Source organism: Puma concolor, chromosome A2 (genome assembly GCF_028749965.1).
Source record: "Puma concolor isolate L17-30 chromosome A2, mPumCon1.1.hap2, whole genome shotgun sequence".
Lineage (NCBI taxonomy): Eukaryota > Metazoa > Chordata > Mammalia > Carnivora > Felidae > Puma > Puma concolor.
This window is the reverse complement of record NC_141668.1, coordinates 131,552,147-131,572,711: the sequence shown is the minus strand read 5'-3', so window position 1 is coordinate 131,572,711 and position 20,565 is coordinate 131,552,147. Positions and strand designations below refer to the sequence as shown.

The 20,565-nt window shown below is 46.0% G+C and overlaps 1 protein-coding gene across 1 annotated transcript in view; it reads right to left on the bottom strand.

Moving 5' to 3' along the window:
- Positions 1 to 9,196: 9,196 nt before the first annotated feature.
- The window catches only part of RYBP (RING1 and YY1 binding protein), an 85,916-nt gene continuing 74,547 nt past the window's right edge, over positions 9,197 to 20,565 (bottom strand). Inside the window, exons 3-5 of the mRNA XM_086697589.1 lie at positions 13,817 to 13,993; positions 13,622 to 13,720; positions 9,197 to 13,188 (exon numbers count right to left, since the gene is read on the bottom strand). Coding sequence (XP_086553715.1) covers positions 12,936 to 13,188; positions 13,622 to 13,720; positions 13,817 to 13,993 — 529 coding nt within the window. The 3' untranslated portion in view covers positions 9,197 to 12,935. The remainder of the gene's footprint in view (positions 13,189 to 13,621; positions 13,721 to 13,816; positions 13,994 to 20,565) is intronic.

Sequence of the window (20,565 nt, the reverse complement as noted above, 5' to 3'; positions counted from 1 at the left end):
CAGTAGCTACTTTATCCCTCCCCAACCACAAATCCTGCAAAGCTGCTTCTCTTGCAGAGCTGTAAATGCTCTAGGCTCCGGTAAGCCTCTTTCCCCTCTTTGCCCTTCAGGCCTGGCACTGGTAATGGCTTCCCACTGTTGCTAACGTCTGTGGGTACCTCTCCACCCAAGTCCACACCTCTCTCAAAAGCCCTTTCATGTAGAGCCCTCGGGTGGAAACCTCTCAGTGATATGCTCTGTATGACCAGGGCCCTGACTAAGCCTATGCATGTTTGGTTTTGAACTGGTGATAAATGCAGAGAGAAATAAGCAGACAAAAAAATACTAACTCCAGAAAAAAAAATTGTGCAGGAAAGACAAAGTAATCACAATTTTACCATAAAACTCCACTGTGATATACACTTACGTATATAGTCAAAATAATATAAATGCTGATGCTGATCTAATCAAATATGCTATACAGACAGTGGGTCCGGGGTCAGGGAGAAGTCTATGTTTGTAGACTGAAAACGGGCAGAAGGAAAGAGCTAAAATCTCATCTCCCATAGTAGAAATTAAGAGGTAACATGCAAGATGGAAAACAGGAAAGAGCCCACTGGGCATGATTGTGACGTATGAAAAGAAATACCAAATAGTGATAAGGAATAAAAAAGAGTTTCCTCTGAGAAAAAGGAAATGGAAGAGAACGGAAGCAGGACTGGAAGTTTAGACTGCTGTTACTCTTAATGGACTAACCCTCGAGGGATGCATAACTAAATACCACCGATTGGGTGGCTTAAAAAACAGATATTTATTTGTTCACAGTTCCGGAGGCCAGAAGTCTAAGATCTAGACACCTGCAGCAGGGATGGTCTCTGCAGACAGCTGCCTTCTTGTGGCCTCGCATGGCCTTTGACCTGTGCGCGGTGAGAGAGTGAGGTCTCCGGTGTCTCTACCTCTTCTTATAAGGACATCAGTCCCCTTAAGGGACCCACCCTTACCACCTCACTTAACCTTACATATGTCTTTAAAAATTTTTTTTTAATGTTTATTTATTTTTGAGAGAGAGAGTGAGATGGAGTGTGAGCAGGGGAGGGCCAGAGAGAGGGAGACACAGAATCAGAAGCAGGCCCCAGGCTCCGAGCTGTCATCACAGAGCCTGACGTGGGGCTCGAACTCATGGACCGCGAGATCATGACCTGAGCTGAAGTTGGATGCCCAACCGACTGTGCCACCCATGGGGGCCCCCCCTTACATATGTCTTTAAAGACTCTATCTCCAAACAGTTCACTTTGGGAGTTGGAGCTTCAACATATGAATTTGGGAGGAACACAATTCAAACCATAACACCTAACATGACTTGATCCGGGAGATTCTTTAGACTATGGCTATGTGCATTACGGTGTATCTAGGGAGCATCCAACTGTGCGTTAAGTTGTCCTGATGTAAAGGGCAGGATTAAGGGCATAAAGACACAGGCTAATGGTGGACTTTGGTGACACACACGCTTCTTACGGATCCTGGCTTTGGATCACACAGGAGACTTGCCATGAAGGGCTCCAGATACGGACCAGACTCACACAAAGACCTTCCAGAGCAGATGCAATTAAATGCGTAACTGAAACCTCATTCCTTCCCCAACCCAAAACCTCAGACCACGGAATTCCCCAACTTGAGGACCATTTCCCAGGTTTCACTTTGGAGGAGGTGGACTGGAACAAAGAGGTGACTGGGAACGTGAAGCGGGATTAATTGTCAGCCTGGCTCGCCCAAAGTTCCAGGTGCCTCCACCTGGCTTCAGTTCGCTCCCACTTTTAACAATACAGCCAGAATGGGAAACCAGGTTTTTCTGTTCGGAGTCTCTCCTTGGATATGGGAGGGTGAAGGGTGAAGGGACTGGAATGGAGGAAGTGAAGTTGGGAGTTAGTTCTTTCTAATTCCTGGTCGATCTCTGTTTATGTTCTTATAGTCTGGTAAAATGGTATGGTAGACTGGTTAATGCTCAAAATATCTGCTGCCCCTCCCCGTGGCACCCAGCCTAGAGGAGAGGATACATCGCTATCCGGTGTTGGGGAAGGGATGCTTTTTTCTTCAGGGAGAAAGTCATTTATAGGAAGAGAAGTCAGAGGCATGCCCAAGTTGTTTGGATCCTTCTTGGCCTGCAGTGGAGATATATACACGTCTCCTTCTTTTTCTCTGGAGAGCCCTAACTAATACATAGTGGTTTAAATAAAAGAGAAGTTTATGTCTCACCAATAGGGGTCAGGGGCTAGGCAGGGCGCCTGGGGATGACAGCTCTAAGGTGTCATCAGGGACCCAGGCTCTATCTTTCAGCTCTTCCTGTCCTCAATAGGTAGCTTCCATCCTTAAGATGACCTCATGGTCCATGATGACTGACAGTTCCAGCCATCACCTTAAAGTTCCAAGCCAGCAGCCTGAAGAATCAGGCAAAATTAAAGCATGCTGACCTCCCTCCCATCATTCAAGGACATTAAGAGTCTCTACTGCTTAAGGGCACCTGGCTGGCTCAGTCGGTTAAGGGTCTGACTTCAGCTCAGGTCATGATCTCACGGTTCGTGGGTTTGAGCCCCGTGTCGGGCTCTGTGCTGACAGCTGGGACCCTGGAGTCTGCTTCAGGTTCTGTGTCTCCTTCACTCTCTAGCCCTCCCCCACTCGCAGCCTGTCTCTCTCTCTCTCAAAAATGAATAAACATTAAAAAAAAAAAAAAAAAGAGCGTCTACTGCATAACTGGAAGGTACCCTTGTTCTTATATTCAAATACGGCCCTGGCCCTTCTAATCAGACTCATTTCAGGCCGTGCACTTTGCAACACTGGGCAACGGTTGTCAAGGTGTAAGGACTGTCGTGTTTGCCTTCGGTCTGTGACGGTTGTTTAACGGGAGGTCAGGTCAGACTCCTTTTCAGGGTGGGCTCCTTGCAGGCAAAGACAGGGTGGGCAGAGTGAAAGTAAATAAATATGCTGACATCTGACAAACAAGAGAAAACAGCCAAGCAGAGGCATACAAAACTCAGGAAACAAGAGGTTAAGCCCTCAGACGCAGAGGGTGGAGACAGGGCTGGCCCCCAACTGGGCTCCCCACAAAGGGCCTGCTGCCTCTTGGGATGCCTGCCCCAGCTCTACCGGTGGCCCTGAAATGGGAGAGGCTGTTCTCCAAGCGTTAGAAGGGGAAGCCAGAATCTTCTCTGTGGGGAGGACTCCGGGAAGGGGGTGAGGCTTGCAGCTAGATTGCTGTCTTGGAACTAGGTCCTTTGGTCAGTGCTGGTGTCCACGGAGCAGTTCACACGGTTGGTTGCATGCTTTTAGGGGCGCTCAGGAGCGCGCGTGGGAGGGCCTCGGGCCCTATCTGCCAACTAACTGCTGGGCCCGGGCACCCGCGCTCTGCCCGCTGTGCCTCCACTCTTCCCCCTCCCCTCCCGAACGAGGCTGCAGGCCCCGGGCGGCGGCGGGAAGTGGCGGGCCCTCCGGGCAGAAAGAGGGGTGCGCCGACCCGGCAGCGAGTCCGCCAGTTCTTGCGCTTCATTCTTAAACACGCGGCCGGAGGACTTCGCCGCTCCACGCTTCGGGCGAGGACACTGCGGTCCGGCCGCTCCTGCGAGCCTACTGGCCTCTCCGGCTCCACCCTTTCCCTGCCCCCTTCCTCTTCTCCGTCCTCAGTCCTGTCCCGGGCCCCTTTCCCGTCCCCCCACCTTCCCCATCCCCAGATCAATCTCCACCCCGGCCCCCCTCCCTGGTCCCATTCGCGGCCTGTCCGCTTGCCCCCGGGGCCCCGGGCGCGGCAGCCTCCCGCAGGCCGGGAGCCCCGACAGCCCTCCTTCGCGGCAGCGGACTCCATTAAGCCGCATCTTCAGATGTCTGGGATGCGGGCGGAGGGGACTTTCTCAGACCCCGAAGTGGACGGTCATGTCAAGAGGCCGCGGAAGCCTCACCTGCTGCCGGGAACAAAGGCTTCCGGCGTCGGGGGAGTCAAGAACGACTCACTCAAGCAGGAGTGTGACTGAGATGAGAGCGGAATCCAGAGTCCAGCTGACAGCCAGGGCGCACCGTTAGATCTGCTCAGAATGGGTCGGAGGAGAAACATCCGAGGCGGAGCGCACGGGCTGGCCAGGGCCTGGGCCACGCTGCTGGCTCGAACTGGCTGGAGCCCACTCTCCCGTCGGCTTCTCTCTCCTGCGGTGGGGGCTCCCTGTTATGGCCCTGAATGGTCCTATCCTTGTAACTCATGGGCACCGGGAGGTGACGCGAGCCATCCCTTTGCAAAGCTACTGTGGTCCGCACGTGGCCTCAAAGGTAGGAAATGGAGGGTGTGCAGGATACGGAGTCACCCTGTGGAGCAGGGAACTGAGATTTTGTAGGTATCTAGGAGAAGCCGGGAACTCTAGCTCACAAGACCTTTGTGTTACTGTTCTCCAGAGAAAGAAGCCAAGGTTCAGAGAGGCTCAATCATTTTCTAACGGCCACAGAGAGGCCCAGTAGGTCTTAACTACAGTCTTTTCACAAACGCTCCCTCCAGAGTTACGTTAGTTGGTGGAATACATTTTTAAAACACCATATCAAAGAAAGTGAAATGGGTTTCTTTCCAGCAGGACTTCTCAGAGCCTTTGATATACTAATGATCACTGTGAAACTCCAAGAGGGCTTCTGTATTAAACAGGACTTCAACCAAATGTATTTGGCCACAGCCAGGCATCTGGCCTAACTCGAGTTCAAGGAACGTGCTTTGGAGGAAGCTGCCCATTCAGCTTCTTGAAGACTAAACTCTGAATTAGACAGCCTTGATTCAAATCCCAATTCCTCCACTTACTAGCTGGGTGGCCTTGGGCAAGTTCCTTAAGATCTCCGTGCTCCAGTTGCCTCATTTGTAAAACAGGCAGGCAGCGATTTCTTCATTCCACAACCATTTATCCAGCACAGACTGCCAGTAACCCTTCTAGACACTGAGGGCTATGTCAGTGCTTACCTCACAAAATGTGACAGACGGCAGTGTATGCCAGGAAGCAGTACATTTTTTTCTCCGAGGGGCCAGATAATAAATATTTTAGGCTCTGTGGCCCACACGGTCTCCACTGCAACAATTCCACTCTGCCTTTGTAGCAGGAAAGCAGCCACAGACAGCACGTGAACGAACGGGTGTGGCTGTGTGCCAATAAAACTTTATTTATAGATGCTGAAATCTGAATTTCATATATTTTTCATCACAAATATCATTCTTTAAAAATTTCTTTCAACCACTTAAAAATGTAAAATCCATTCTGAACTCATGGGCTGTACAAATACAGGCAGTGGGGAAGGATGTGGCCCACGGGCTGTCGTGTGCCCATCCTGACTATATTCCATAATGTTTCTGTGCGGATTAAGTGAGTTAATACTAGGCGCTAAACACAGTACCAAGAAAGTGTGTTCTTGCTACGTAAATAAATTTTGCTACGGTGATGTCGCTCCATGTTGCGCAGAAGGGATTTACAGAGTCAGGATGAAGTGAGGGATTGTCACAGAGCTGGGAACATAAAAAAGGGTCCCACGCAACTGTGGTTCCCAGGACCCGCCACTCACACCCGCTGTTCCTGGTGTACACAGTGCTCTTCGAGGGTAAATCCCCACTAGGGATTCACGGGGCTTCTACGGAAGAGTAGCAAGCCCAGGCGTTGTCGGCCCTCGGCCTCTGCTCAGCAGCCACCGAAGTGGTCCCCACGTCTCGCCGGCCACACAGGCAAGCTGGCCCCTCCGTCCACCAGTGACTGCTGATGGCTTCGGGATGAATGGAGGTGCTGGCAATTCTCCCTCTTATTAGTCTATTTGTTTGCATTGTCAGGATGTTCTCTGCACACAGGAGTCACTTGGAACGTTACAGTACCATTTATTAGAGGGTCTTGCCTCTTGGGAATGCCTCCCCTTCACACATTTTCCACTCTGGCAGATTGTTATAATTCCAGCCAATGAGATAACTCTACTGTAGACTTCTCCAAACGGGTACAAATTTCTTTAAACGTGAAGAGGCAATGAATACAATTTATATATCTGCCTTGCTCCCCTGCACGGAGCTCTCCTCCTTCTGGGGCTGCTGTGATGGCTGAATTACTCAGGCTGAAAAAATGGTTCTCATCTACAATTCACTCTCCATGAGCGTATTTGGGGCCGATCTAATGGATTGTAGCTCAAACTTCTCTGTGCCAGGAGCTCGTGACATTTATGCATGAATGAAAAGCCCCACTCCCCATCAGTACACATGTGCGTATACACTTATGACATACACACGTATAGACACATATGCATGCAGGTACAATATATGTGTGTGTAATCCACAACCGATGCTTAGTAATCTCCTACTGTGTCGTGATGCCAGGCACCCTGTGGCTCTCTAATTCTCCCCCTGACTCTAAACTTCTTTTTTGGTAATAACAGGACAGTGAACATCATTTAAAAAAATCAAACTTTTAATGAAGAGAAGCCATATTCATTGTAACACTGTGTGTAGATACAGAAACACCAAGCAGCTGTCAAAAATACCACCGGACTTGATTTACATGTGGCCTTCGCCCAATTGCTCTGGGCCAGGGCCGGGGGGGGGGGGGGGGGGGGTGGGGTGGGGGCAGGTATATAACATAAAATATAAAAACAAGATAAAACAATCACAAACCAAACCTTTCTCATTCCCAGTGTTGCCATCAGTGAAGCATTATAGCGAACGTCCAGGAAATAAAGTTGTCCCACTTATTAAAACCACGACAAAATAGAAGCAACCCTGGGGGGTGTGGGGGTGGGGAGCGGAGACCTGGGCAGAGTAGGGTTTGTTTCTGAGATGAGGAAAATGAGCCTAGGGAGGCTGACTTGCCCACAGTCACCCACAAAGTCAGATAGAGGTGGGAGCCTTCCACAGCTCTGACTCCCAGCATGAGCGCTGCTGTTTCCAGGAATCACATCCGTTTGGTGTTTTGCCCTGTTATTTGAGAGTCCCTGGGGTTGGCAGAACCGGTGCGACAGCCTGGGCAGGTCCTGGTCTGGCCTACATGGCTACACCCATCACTGCCAGCAGGCCTTTGGGTCTGGCATTTAAAGCTACAATGCTTGGCACTGGCCGCCTCCTCTGGTCCCATTTTAAACAGGAAAGCGGAGGTTTTCGAAAAGTTGGTGTTGGATATTTAGTTTCCTTCTTTCCGGACTCCTCTCAGCCAGCCTTCCATTGAGAATCCCTACGGCCCCAGGGAGGGCTCCACAACGGAAGAGTTGACTAAGTCAGCCTTGTAGGGTCCCCCAGTTGCTTTGGATGGGTTTGGTCCAGGGAAGGAATGGCAAATGAGTTTTACCACACAGGAACACGGGGTCACGAAGACTGTAGAGCTGTGTTGAGGCTTTGGAGTCTGAATTCAGCTGAAAAGAGAGTACTGTGAGTGATTAGTGAGGTCTGGCACAGCTCCAGATGGGGGAACAGGTGGGGGTGTGGTCACTTGAATGCCAGGTCTAGGTCAAAAGCACCGGCAGGAGGGGGCCAATTTCAGTCTGCATCCACGCGCTTACCCCCCTTAGCTGTGTTCTGGCAAAGCACTGGATCTGTCATTGGGACTAGAAACACCCAGTCACCAGGTGCCCTACAGTGAGCCCCCCGTCGCAGCCTTGTGATGAATGCCTGGAGAGAAGGCAGGTTTCCCAGGCAGAACGTGACACCTGGATATCTACTTTTGCTTCGGGGTCTGCCCTGACCTGAGCCCCTTCCTCTATCTTTCCAGACATGTCCTATGACCTTTTCTAGAAAAATCAGAGCCTCCCCTGCAGTATTCAGTGGTCCGTGTCTATTGCACTTCACAGAACTCCGACTGCTAGGGAAAAGACTGCACCTTCCTGACAAACACTATTAGGAGCGGCCAGAACAGACCTTGGCTTCTTTGACAATTAACAAGCAGGACCTTGATCAAGAGGATGGTTCTGAACCTTTCCTTCCCGGGATGTTAGGGTTTCGGAGTAGCTCTTCAGAACCGCTCGGAGATCAGGGATGAGACAGACCAAAGGCCTCCCTGACACCCCTCATCTCCTTGCTGCCCCAGGCAGAGGCTGGCCGGTTGCCACGTCACAGGATTGTGAAAGCAGAGCATAAGCCTGGGTGCCTTCCGGCTTCAGGGATCATCCTATCCTTGACCAGGATGAATTCAGCCAGCGTCTATACCATGTCGGTGTCACACCCCAGCCACGGTGTTCCTCAGTGGGCGTCTGGACGCGTCGACACGGCGTTTAGCCGAGGACAAGAGGGAAGGAGCCATTGTCTCCCTTCCCTCTTGTCCTTACGGCCAGAAAGGATCCAACTTCTTGCTGTACGCCTCTATCTATGCGAGGCAGCTGCCATCCTCCTCAAAGGGTGGAGCCAGGGCCACCAGCAGCGGGGACCCTCACGCAGGACTCCTCAGACACCAAAGAAAGCAGAGAGGTAGGGGGTACAACCAATCGCCTGTCTATAGCCACAATAGCCGCTGGGAAACAGGAGACGCCATCTGATCCCTGCCCTTACACCCTTCCAGATCCTTTCCGAGACTTCTGAGGCGCCAGACTTGGGTGACGACTCCGTACCGGCAATTAAGGACCAAGGAGAACGCAGCTTTCTTAGTTTCCTTTCGTCAGGACGAACCCATTTTCCAGTTGGGGGTCCTGCGCCATTTTACACCGTGTTCCTTTCAGTGCTAGTCCAAGTGCAAACTCAGGACAAAGAAGAGTAATCAGGGGTGCATCCTGAAGAGTTTCAAGTGGTTTTCGTATCCTCTGGAAGGGCACAGCGACCGCTGCGGCCACTCAGCAGTGGTCTCCCTAGCACGTGGCAAGCTTTGTGTGTGTGGCCTTCAGGTCTGACACTGCACTTCGTTTACATCGGAGTCACAATTTACCTAACTGCAGTTGGCCAGAAATGGGTTGTCTTCTGACAGTTTGTGGCGAGCCACCGAACTGACCGTTGTCAGCCGCCATCTTTTTAAATCGCTATAACCGATCTCAAAGGATGAGCTTAGACACATTAAGATGATTTTCTTCCCAAATCTGGACGTTCTTTTTGTTCAGTTAGGTTTGCTGTTGCAGCTTTGAGATATGCACACCTAAACCAACTTGCGCTCTTGGCCTCCTGTTCCCACTGGAAATAACCCGCAAGCTAAAAATCCGAGTACAAAATGGAACCATTTTCCTAAGGCTAAAATCTATACACAAGGAAATAAAGATTTCAGTGTAAATTTTACTATTTTATTTGTGAAAAAACTACAAGCAGAATTCATAAATAGACATTTCTATTTAAAGCAGGAAAATGATAAAGTGGCTTCTAATAACATAGTCGTGCACATGCCAGTAACAGGAATATATTAACATCTTTTATTTGCTAGACAAAGAGCAGTGTCCAATATAAATTTCCCCAAAACATTTAAGACCTGTGAATTTCTGACCAGTTCACAAAACCACCAACTGACACTTTAGCATGAAGAAAAAAACAAACCTAACAGACTGTCAGCTCTAAAGACGTTACAGAGCAGAAACTTCCAAAAGCGTTATACAAGCTGTCTTTCTGGGCAAATGAAAAATATAGCTCGTATAATACATTAACAAAAATTCACAAGATAAGATTATGTTTTGACATACTTAACAAGCATTCTCTATTTGTCTCCAACAAACAAAGCTAAGGAAATAATGTAACCATCTTTACACAGTAAATTAAGGTTACAAGTCATACACAAGAACAGAACTGCTTGCGCATTAAAAACTGTTCAGCTCCATTGTCATACTCTAAATGTCGGCTCTTAAACCATTTTCGGTTACATACAAGCAAAGGTTATTATATATTCAGCAATTAATAAATTTTCAATAATTTAAGATACGGTAGCTTAAAAAAGTAGACTGAGAATGGTCTTGATAAGGCAGGTGAGACATCTTAGTGGAACTAAACTCACAGAAGCTTCTGCCAATGTTTTTAAAGATCCAGATTGAAACTGAAAGGTTTGATCAGAATATTTTGTGGGTGTCAAGATGTCTTTCCCTTTTTTTTTTTTTAAACTGCATGACTCAAGCAGAGCACGCTGGGGAAGCTCTGTCGTGTGTGCGCACGCACGAGTGTGATAGAGCGTGTGGTATGAAAACAAATGGAAACTTGCAAGCGTAACACTGTGCTTTTGTTTGTTTTGTTTTTATAACCTGCTTACTGTGCCACTGAATACCAAGTATTTCTGGTCCTCTTTTAATATATATCTTTATAAACTACACTAGTGTTTTTATGCGCTGCCTACTAGTTGTAGGGCAAACTGCAAATGCAGAAGTTATAGGAATTCCATTTCCAGAATACATGCCTGAGGGATGTCTTCAATTTCGGAAATTAAAAGTGTAGAGTCCCCACCACTTCACTACCTCAACAGGATACACCACAGCAGCTGGAGGACTGGCCCAACGGCATGTGACTGTCGAGAAGTCCCAGTGTTAGCTGCAGTTTCTAGCAAAATGCCAATTTCACCTCACCTGTTTGAAAGCAACCCTCCCTGCCTTCACCCCTCCCAATCCTTTCCTCTATTCTTTATCACGGAGGCAAAACTGAAAAACCAAGACACTGGCGATGAATTAATTAGCAGCCTATGAGTAGCTGGTTCATCAGCTCTTTCCACTAATCTAGGGGTCCAATCACTTTACATGAAACGAATTTTGAGAAAGTACACAGTGTTTCTGAACAAAGTGCATACCAACACTTATTGGTTCAAAAAGCAGTGCAACCCACGAGTTTGGTGGCATTTAAATTTTCTTAAAAAGGTAATTAGAAAACGTAGCAATTCCTTACATCTCTGGAAAATAAATATGGCTGACTAATTTACCCTCCCTGAGACCCTTAATAAAAGGAATATTAAAACTTTAGAAGGAATGTCTTTGCAATATCCCACTAATATTAAAACGTGGATTTAAAATTCATAGTCAAATCACTATGGATTATATATTCTGATGCTTACAGAAAGCATCTGATTTCCTTTGGTTCATTAATAAATACTTTAAAAATGTATTTAAAAAGAGAGCATAGCTTGCATCCCAGATACAAGCATCATTTTAAAAAGAGGGGAACAATTGTCCATGCATTTGAGAATAGGAGCACAGCAACAAATAGCACTGCTTTACAGCCTACACCCTTGAGGACAGAATTTAAATTACGGCACACCAGTGACTACCGAATAGTTTTAATGTAAATGTGAAAGGAACCTTTCCTCTTGGCTACTCAAATCAAGCTGTTAATTGTTTTCTTTTTACTCGTTGCCTCCATAGACAGGTACTTCTGTTCTTAAGCAAACCAGGTTTTTCACCCCACAATGTGGCACTTCATCACAAATCGCTGCCCTCCCGTGAGTCCTTCAGTATGATCAAATAAAGGAAGGTGACACCAAGTTCCCATGTTTGAAATGACTCTGAAGCCTACAGACCGCGTGGATATGAACGTAAGAGTCAAACGCAAGAGACCCAAAATCCAAACAAAGCAAAACAACACATTTGAAAAACAAGGAGGGGGTGGAATCATGTTAGTGGTCTTTGTTTTTTGTTTTGTTTTTGCAAGACAGTGAGAAATGAGGGAACAGAAGTGTTGAAAAAGACAAAGATCACACGCTCGCAGGAAGTCTGAACTTTCCCTGCAATTCTGGCTGCTAATGCTTAAACCATTCACCACGTTCCCACAGCAGGGAATCGAGAAATGTCTCTAAACACTGTAAATACTCCATGTCGGGACTGGATGTGCGTTTGATAACCTTGGTTCAGTCAAAAACAAACAAGAGTAGGTCTTAAGAAGGAAGAACAACTCTCATAAACTAAATTGGCAGGGTAAGGAAAAGGAGAGGACACAAGGCAAACCAACTTCAATTACAAAAACCACGACTGCAATGTCACGTGCAAAGTGGTAATAGGGAGTTGCCTCTTGTATGGACCAAAAATATAGGTTAGACAGTTTCAGTCCTGAAACTAAGAGATTTACCTCAGACATGAGTGGAGGTCTGGAAAATGGATGGAATTCGAGTTACAGAATACCATATTTTCATGAGTGCTTATGTAAGAACAGCAATGCTAACATGTAACCGGAACTTACACGAATACTTGGCATTCTGGAGCTAGTTTAGTTACTTTTGAATCGTCTTCAAAGCCCTCCCAACTAAACCATTTGTGATTTGTCAGTTATTCCATTGCAAATGCAGGCTATCTGGAGCAGTCTTGAAATCTGAGATCACATTGTGTAAAAAATATATATTTTTATATCGTCCAGTACTCTTTAGACAGATGAGAGTCAAGTTCCCACGTGGGTTGGAACATACTTCATGTAGGACTGATTTTAATTTAATTTCAGCACTTTCCTAGAAGGGACTGTCCCAGATCTGTAACTGTTCAATGTTGTATTCACTTCACAGTGTATCAAGCACCAGCGTTGCCATGGATTGGTTTCAAATAACCCTTTATATATAATTTTATATTTATATATATATAGTTATATCAAAACTGATAGTACATAGTATAACTGGAAGAAAGAACTAAACTTAAAAGGATATGCTGAAAGGATGGAGTCTGTGAACACAATAAATAAAAGTTCCCTCCCCCACCCAGCCCCCCACCGCCCCCCCCAAACAAAACAAAAACAAAAAACCAGTTGTCATGTACATGGAAAATTGTGCACAGCAGATTTTTTTTTTTTTTTATAAAAAGTAGATTCAGGAGCACATCCAATTATAAATGATTGTTAGGAAAATCATATAAAACAATGGAATACATAAAAGTGTCAAGAGTAATCGTCAGGGTGCGAAATTCCTTGGTGGCCAGATGCCCATGGCAAGCAGAAATCATCCTGGCAGCTTCACTAAGAGGCCGATGTCCACAGAAGATTCTCCAGGGGGTGCAAGCAGCATGGGCAGGTGGAGGATTTGAATTTCATACCCTGATTCATAGTTTTCACAATTCCATGTGCAATTTCAGAAAGATTCATCATTTACTGCTGACATGTCGCCCTTTGGCGTGGAGGAACGGGAGGAGCCCTTGTCTGTGCTCTCTGACCCCGAGCTGCTCTGGTTCTGCTGTTCTGACCCTGCACTGGAGGTCACTGTGGATGAGGAGGTCGAGGAGGAGCGAGTCTTTTCCTTAAAGTCTGTGATAATGACGGTGACGTTGCCCACAGTCACTGCCAACTGCTGTGCGGTGCTCCTGTCCACGTTTTTCAGCCGGGGCCTGAAAGCAACACCCCGGGGAACAGCCAATTAAATATAAGCTATGGATTCAAAGCAACTTCTCCATCAATATACACACGGACCTCACGCCACCATGGGTGGCAAGGGGTCTAAATCGCCACCACACACACCAAGAGCTTCCAGCAAAGTCTGCTGATTAACTTTTAGCGACAGAAACCACCACCGGTTAAACCAAGCTTTTGGACCAATGCAAAATTATCATCGGTTGATCTTTCTCCTGTTGTGGGCACAGTGATACAGAAGAAACCCACATATTTACATGTGTGTTTTCCAAGTGAACAGGCCCACACCTAGCTCCTGCCCCCACCCCTTCTTAGCTTGCAAGCTCACAGGCACAAAACGTGCCCCGGGTTCTGGACCAGGACAAAGTAAATCAGAGCAGCAATGCTGTGTTTCAATCTAGCTTCAAATACCTTGAGGTGTGATTCGTTTCACTGGTCTTTGTTGTAGCATTTGCAGACTGTATACTGTTTGCTTCACTAGGAGGATCTTTCAGAATATCGGACTTTGGTCTGGGGGGCGGGGCGGAAACAAAAAGAGGCATTTAAAACAGGGCTGGAGTTCACCGGCAAAATAAGAGAACTGTGCAGAGTGGGCTGGGAACTTACTTTGTTTTCTTGTTGGTATTTTTCTTGGTAACACTAGGACTGATTTCCTTATCTTTCTCAGGTTTCTCTTTGTCTTGCTTCTCCACCTTCTCCTTCTTTTCCTTCTTCGGGGGCGGCGGGGTGGCATACTGCTGCGCCACTTGCTGCGCCACCAGCTGAGAATTGATCCGAGGTTTTCTAAAACGTTTAAGGAAAGACACGTCACTATTTGCTTTGTATTATTTCTCTCACTTTTTTTTTGCTTTGGTCTTACAATTTCTCAAAGTATTTTATGACCGGTGTCTGGCAAGTGCAAACTACACTACTTGTTATTTCTCCGTTACTGCTCCTACGCAATAGGTAGAACCCTCTTCCTCTTTCAGATCCACCTCCCGCATGTCTGCCTTTAACGACACACACACATGTGCTCACACAGACACATCCCTTTGCAGAAAAAGTCTTTCGGCCCATAAAACATGACACTGTTTCTAAGAGTGCAGAGAGCACTTCTTCTTTTGAGCTGTCAAGATTATACTGACTGACAGCTTTCAAATACTCCTGCTGCAGAGGGTTAATCTCATTTTATTAAATGGACACTGGTAATCCCTTGAAAGGAGAATGAAATTAGAAGTGTGACATTCACTCCTCAATCTAATTATTCCAACTCGGTCTGCTCCCCTGCAGCTCTGTGATTGGCATGGACAACACATATAGCAATAAAAGGTAACTGTGGTTCATACTAGCTCCCAAGGGGAGTGAAAGACTGAAAGTCACTATAAAAAAACCTCAGACAAGTGATACATTCATTGTGCCATCAACCATTATGTCCGCGCCAATCTCCAACTGACACCGGCTCTTAACACTATTGTTTACAAAATCTAAGTGCTGCCAAACACTTTGCACAATGCAGGAGCATTCAGACCCAAATGGGAAAGGGAGACAGAAGAGCCTATGCGTTATTTCTATACAATATTAATTTTCAAACATTTCCCATCTAGATCTCCATTTATAATATAATAGATCGCCATTTGCAATATAGTAACTTCTCCAAGAACAAGGTAGGAAACAAACACCTCCAGGTGGGTCGTTAATAAGGTGAAATGACCGGCTGCCACAATGTAACCATCACCTTCAGACCCTACATCTCCCTCTGGGTCCCCAGGATGGAGAAGAGGGCTGGGGAAAAATAACCAGCCACACTAGGTCTAGCTCATCATTGGGAAGCCTGCGGGGGGGGGGGGGGGGGGGGGGGGGGAGTGAAACAAATGTGTGTGTGGGGGAAGCTTCCTTCTTAAGTAATTCTGCCATTTTGGGGCAGGAAAACAGTTGCTAGATACCTGACATGCTGAACCCCTAATTCCTGGAGCTTCTGAGGGCTGGTGTGGCGTGGATGAGGAGGAAAGCAGCACAAGGAGGAGACAGCTCACTCCTGTGAGTTCCCCAAGGTGAGCCTGAGTGTGGAAGGCACTGGGTTTGCTCTGAGCGTTTCAGTACTTGTTCGGTGGTAGGGTGGCTTTACCAGAAAACGTACCAACAAAGGTATAATCTCAGAGCAAACTTCCTATCAGTCTCTAGCAACATAGCCTTGGTCATGGGTGGTCACCACAAATCCCAGTCACAGGTACACCTCAGCCTGGACCACAATATCGTCAGTGGTAAGAGATGCAAACGCAGACGTGAAGTACCTCTAGAGAAAGGGAGGAAGGTACTTAACTCTAAGCCCCCAGAGGATCCCGTATGGAAGTAACTTTCTTTTTCCACAGGTTCTGAGAAAGGCAGCAGCAGCCATGCTAACACATTCTACTCCTTCAAAGAGCAAGCACAAATGTGTTCATACTTACAAAGAAGATCATCACCACCACAAACATTTCCCAAGCACTCACTGGGGATCCAAACAGATCAGCTGTCTAAAGGGATTACCAGTTTAATTCAGGTGAAACAAAATGCCACACACTAAACAATACTCTGGTATCAAAATAAGTCAGCCAGAGTTAATACTGTGAATAAACCATAAAAACTATGAAAAAACTACACCTTGAGAGAGAATTTCAATTAAGCCAGCACATTCATTTTATTCCAGAGAAGTCTGACGTGCAAGAACATGAAAGGACACCCGGACATCAGTCTAAGAGAACCTTCCACAGGGAAGGAATAAAAGGTTAACTGCCAGCCAAATCACCAGGCCCATCCAATCCGAGTTAGAGGTGCCTGTCTCATTCTAGAACACTCTACAAAGTTCTGTCGCTTACAACGCTGTACTGTGATTGCCAGTCAACTGTACACCCCTCAGTGACAACCTCACATCTTAATCATTCTTGTCACCATGTCATTCAGCACAGTGACAGGTGCTCAATAAACTTATCTACTGGATGCATAAAGAATAAACGAACATAGCAAAGACAAAGTAAAATGAGGATGAACAAGAGGGCCCAAGCTTCGATAACCAGAAGGAGGTCAATGCCAACCACCAGGAGAGCAAGCCACATGGGATCAAAGGCTGCGAAGATGGACGGACAGTCAGTGCACTAGTACAGAGATGGCCAATAGGAACCCTTCTGAGAACTGTGGTGCGAAAGTGAGCACGGCCCTGGCCATTGCGGAAAGGGGTAAGCAGGGTTTGAGACTGCTATAGGAAAAGAAGACTTAAATCATGCTGTATGCTGAAACAGACCGGAGGCAGGCAAGAGAGGTTAATTCATGGGGTAAAGGAGAGAAAGTACAATCAAGACAAGTCCTGGGAAAGGAACGGGGACACATTCTTCTGAAGCAGGAAAGGGATCCTAAAGTAAATGGGGGTTATGGGCAAAACTTGGGAATGAGAAGTCAGAGAAGAGATTCAGAAACCAGGGACCTTAGAAGCAGTGCCCGGTTCAGTGAGCAGCAGGCACTAACATTAGCAGAAACGAGAGCTAATGATGAGCGGAGAGAAAGGGAAATTGCTTCTTTTGAGTACAGCTGACATACCAGGTTAGTTTCAGGTGATTCAACAACTCTATATGCTGTACTCACCCCAAGTGTAGCTACCATCAAAAAGAAAGCTACTTGTATCTCACGAATGGCCCTTAAGGGCATGAGTGGGGGGACCATAAGAAGCTGTGAGGCAGCCAGACATCACACGTGTCCAGGACGGAGTACCCCGAAACGAGGCCGGCTTGCCAAGGCTCCAGGCAGACTGTGGACAACAGGTGAGGTGCCTGCGGTGTGTTTCTGTGCCAGATAAGCATTCCCTAAGACTTCAGCAAAATGCATGGTCTAAATTCTTCAGCACATGCAAACCATGATTCACTATCTACAGGAAAAAATCTATATATACCTAAGGTAAAAATCAGCTGTGATTCCTAATACACAGCACACATGCACAGCCATGTGATGGCTTGTACCTGCTCCTAAGAAAATGAATGTCTGACTAGAAGAGTGAATACCGCTCTCCGCCAATGGTTAACCAAGCCACAAGCTCAGAAAACGACAAGGACCCAAGGCTATTTGTGATCTGATAATAAGCAAATAAGCAAGGAATAGGGGATGTCTGCTAAAGACATTTGTGCTGTTTCAAAGGTATTACTGTGTTTTATGTCACCCATTTCCAAAGTCACAACCTAACTCCTCAGTTGTTACCTCACCCCCTCCTCACAAAAAACCCTCCAAAACTGAGGAATATTTATTATTGAAATTACTATTGCCAAAAAAAAAAAATTACTATCGCAGCTTTTTCAAACTCTCTCTCCAACAAGTCCCATAGAATTTCTAAGATCAGGGTACAGAGGATGTAGGAAATGAACCTAGCCAATTTTTAAAAGATTTGATTTTTAAGTAATCTCTACACCCAACATGGGGCTCAAACTCACAACCCCAAGACCAAGAGTCACAAGTTCTCCTGAGACAGCCAGGTGCCCCAAACCTATCCAATTTTTACCAGCTGCACAGTACTTTTCTCAATCAAGTGCATACCAACACTTACTGGTTCAAAAAGCAAAGCCAACTTTTTTTGCAAGGGGAAGGTTAAGAAGACCAGAAGGCCCACCAGTGTGTACCTGCCAAATAAAAGTGCCACCCCGTCAGCACTACTCGGGCAGCTCCTGCCATCTGTCCCCTCTGGTTCCTAGGCTTATGCTCTGACTGCATGTGGGACAATGGGGACGCCCCATCTCCATGAGAGCTGCACCCACCTCACTCCAGTGAGGCCACCCCAGCCTCTCTAGACTAGACACGGCGAAGTGCCTGGAGTAGCAGAGGCAGATCCATTTCCCAGCCATCACAAGACAGGCACAACGTGAAGCTAGATTTAGCACAACTCTAGGAAGAACTGACTGTCTCCAAATTACAAATTAAGAAGATTGAGGACCAGAAAGATAAACTTGTCTAAGGCTAACAATTAAGTGGCTGAGCTGGGATTTTTAACCCAAATCCATCTGGACTCTTCGTGGATTCCTATTTTGAAGGTAACCTCAAAAGAGTCTCTCTGCCTTAAATAGCCCAGACTTGTCTACGTGTGTGTGTGTGTGTGTGTGTGTGTGTGTGTGTGTGTGTGTGTGTGTGTGAGACACTTGGGCCTGAGGTACTAGGGATGAAAACCTCAGGTCAATCCGTTGAGCTAGACAACTCACTGACAATGCCAGGAGCCTCATTAGCCTCGTCATCCTCATTGTGGCAAGAGGACTACTTGGTTGTCCCTAAGGGAAGAGAAAAGGGCAGTGGAAACTACCAAGAATGCTTTCCACTGCCTGTGGAACATTCCCAGTAACAAGGGAACACCTATCATGATTATGTGATACTGCTGATCAGTGAGAAATCATTACTTCCCACAGATTTACATAGCTCACTGCATCTTCTAAGTGTCATACAACGCACAGTGTAGACAGCACATTTAGTGGGCAGAACTTTCAACATGTTGCAGAAAGTCAATCCTTCAGTATGCAGCTGCAGAGTCTGGGTTCTTCAAAATTATCTGTTTTCCAACTATCAAACCTAAAATAAACTATTAATAGCCTTCAAAATACAGTGGGAAACATAGATCAAAACATATGGCTTAAGCTTTTGATGTCTAAGCCTTGAACTAAAGCCAATAAACTAACAACAACATAAAACAAAAACACCAATGGAGAAGTGTTATATAGTAAACAGGGGTTCTAGTTTCTTTAAAAAGAGTAAAGCTGACACTGAACAAGTTTTCTGTATCTTCCTCAAGACTTTTTTATAACCAAAAAAAAAAATTACCCTATGGGTTTATGGTTGCTGTCTCAGTAACATTTACAAATGATAATCTGCTGTGAAATTTCAGTAAAAGACATCATCAGGAAAACATGTCTATTTATTTGCTTTTAAAACAGCTTAATATTTCAGGGGTGTCTGGGTGGCTCAGTGAGTTAAGAATCTGACTCTTTATTTCATTATCTGGCTGAGTGTGGTGCCTGCTTAAGATTCTCTCTCCCTCTTTCTGGGGCTCACACTCTCTTAAAAACAAAAAACAAGAACCCAGCTAATATTTCAGAAAAGTCCATTCCATGAAAAGTGAAGCAAATCTTCATCTAGGGACAGCCTTAATTTTAGAAAAGGAAAATTTTCAGAGTTTGAACATACATGAGTAAATGAACACAGTAAGAGCACAAAACAATCTTTCTGAATTGTTTCTGGTATGTGTACTCATGTCACTGGGGTAAGCACAGACAGACCTTTTTTTCTTTCTTTTTTTTAAAGGCAAACCATATTTTTAAGAGGTGTTTCTACCATATACCCTTTTCCTTGTTTGCCTGTATACTCAGGGGAACCTGAGATTTTACCACTCATTTCTCATAAACTTCTCTATATCTAAGCTACCTAACAAGCAACAACACAAACCACCGTCTTGTGGTTCAGGCAACAAAGAGCAAGAAGAATCTCTAACAAATTGTATCTTTCCCTTGATTATGTTCAGTTTTTCCTAAATTATCATTTGTGCATTTTGCCAACTTAGAGAATTCCATCTGGTGTTTCACTTTTCAATTAAAATACCCTAAAGGCTCTGGAATCAGACAATCAACTCATCCATTAAAAAAACAAAAAAAACAAAACAAAAAACAAAAAAAAAAATGGTGCTTTACAAACTTGCCAAATCGTCTTCACTGAGCTTATACAGTCCTTGAGTTCTCTGGCCATTTACATCTCCCCAACCTTTTCCTTGCTTTGGTGATCTGCTAGGTGAAGAACTATTAACTTCTAGGATTTAACAGCTGTGAGAATGCTTTTCCATTTAGCTCACTTCTATCAGGACCCAAGATTCTTCATGAGAGACCACATGGCAATACAATTTTTTTTTTTAACGTTTATTATTGAGACAGAGAGAGAGCATGAGCAGGGGAGAGGCAGAGAGAGGAGGAGACACAGAATCTGAAGCAGGCTCCAGGCTCCAAGCTGTCAGCACAGAGCCCGACGCGGGGCTCGAACTCACAAACCGCAAGATCATGACCTGAGCCGAAGTCAGACACTCAACCAACTGAGCCACCCAGGCACCCCGACCACATGGCAATATAAAAGGAAACTTGACATGACCAATTTTCCTGTCCTTACATGCAAAAGGTCATCCTACACATATTGTTACACCAGCTAGGACAGATTCTACGCCACCCATAGTGATTGAATTTTTGTATTGATGATGCCCCCCCCCCCCCAAAAAAAACACACAGCAGCTGGGAACACAGTGCAGTCTGTATTTATGGCAAAGGCAATATACATGTTGGGTCAACAACACTGGCCACTACACACTAATGGCCCCTGGCTTTGATGCCTAGTACAGA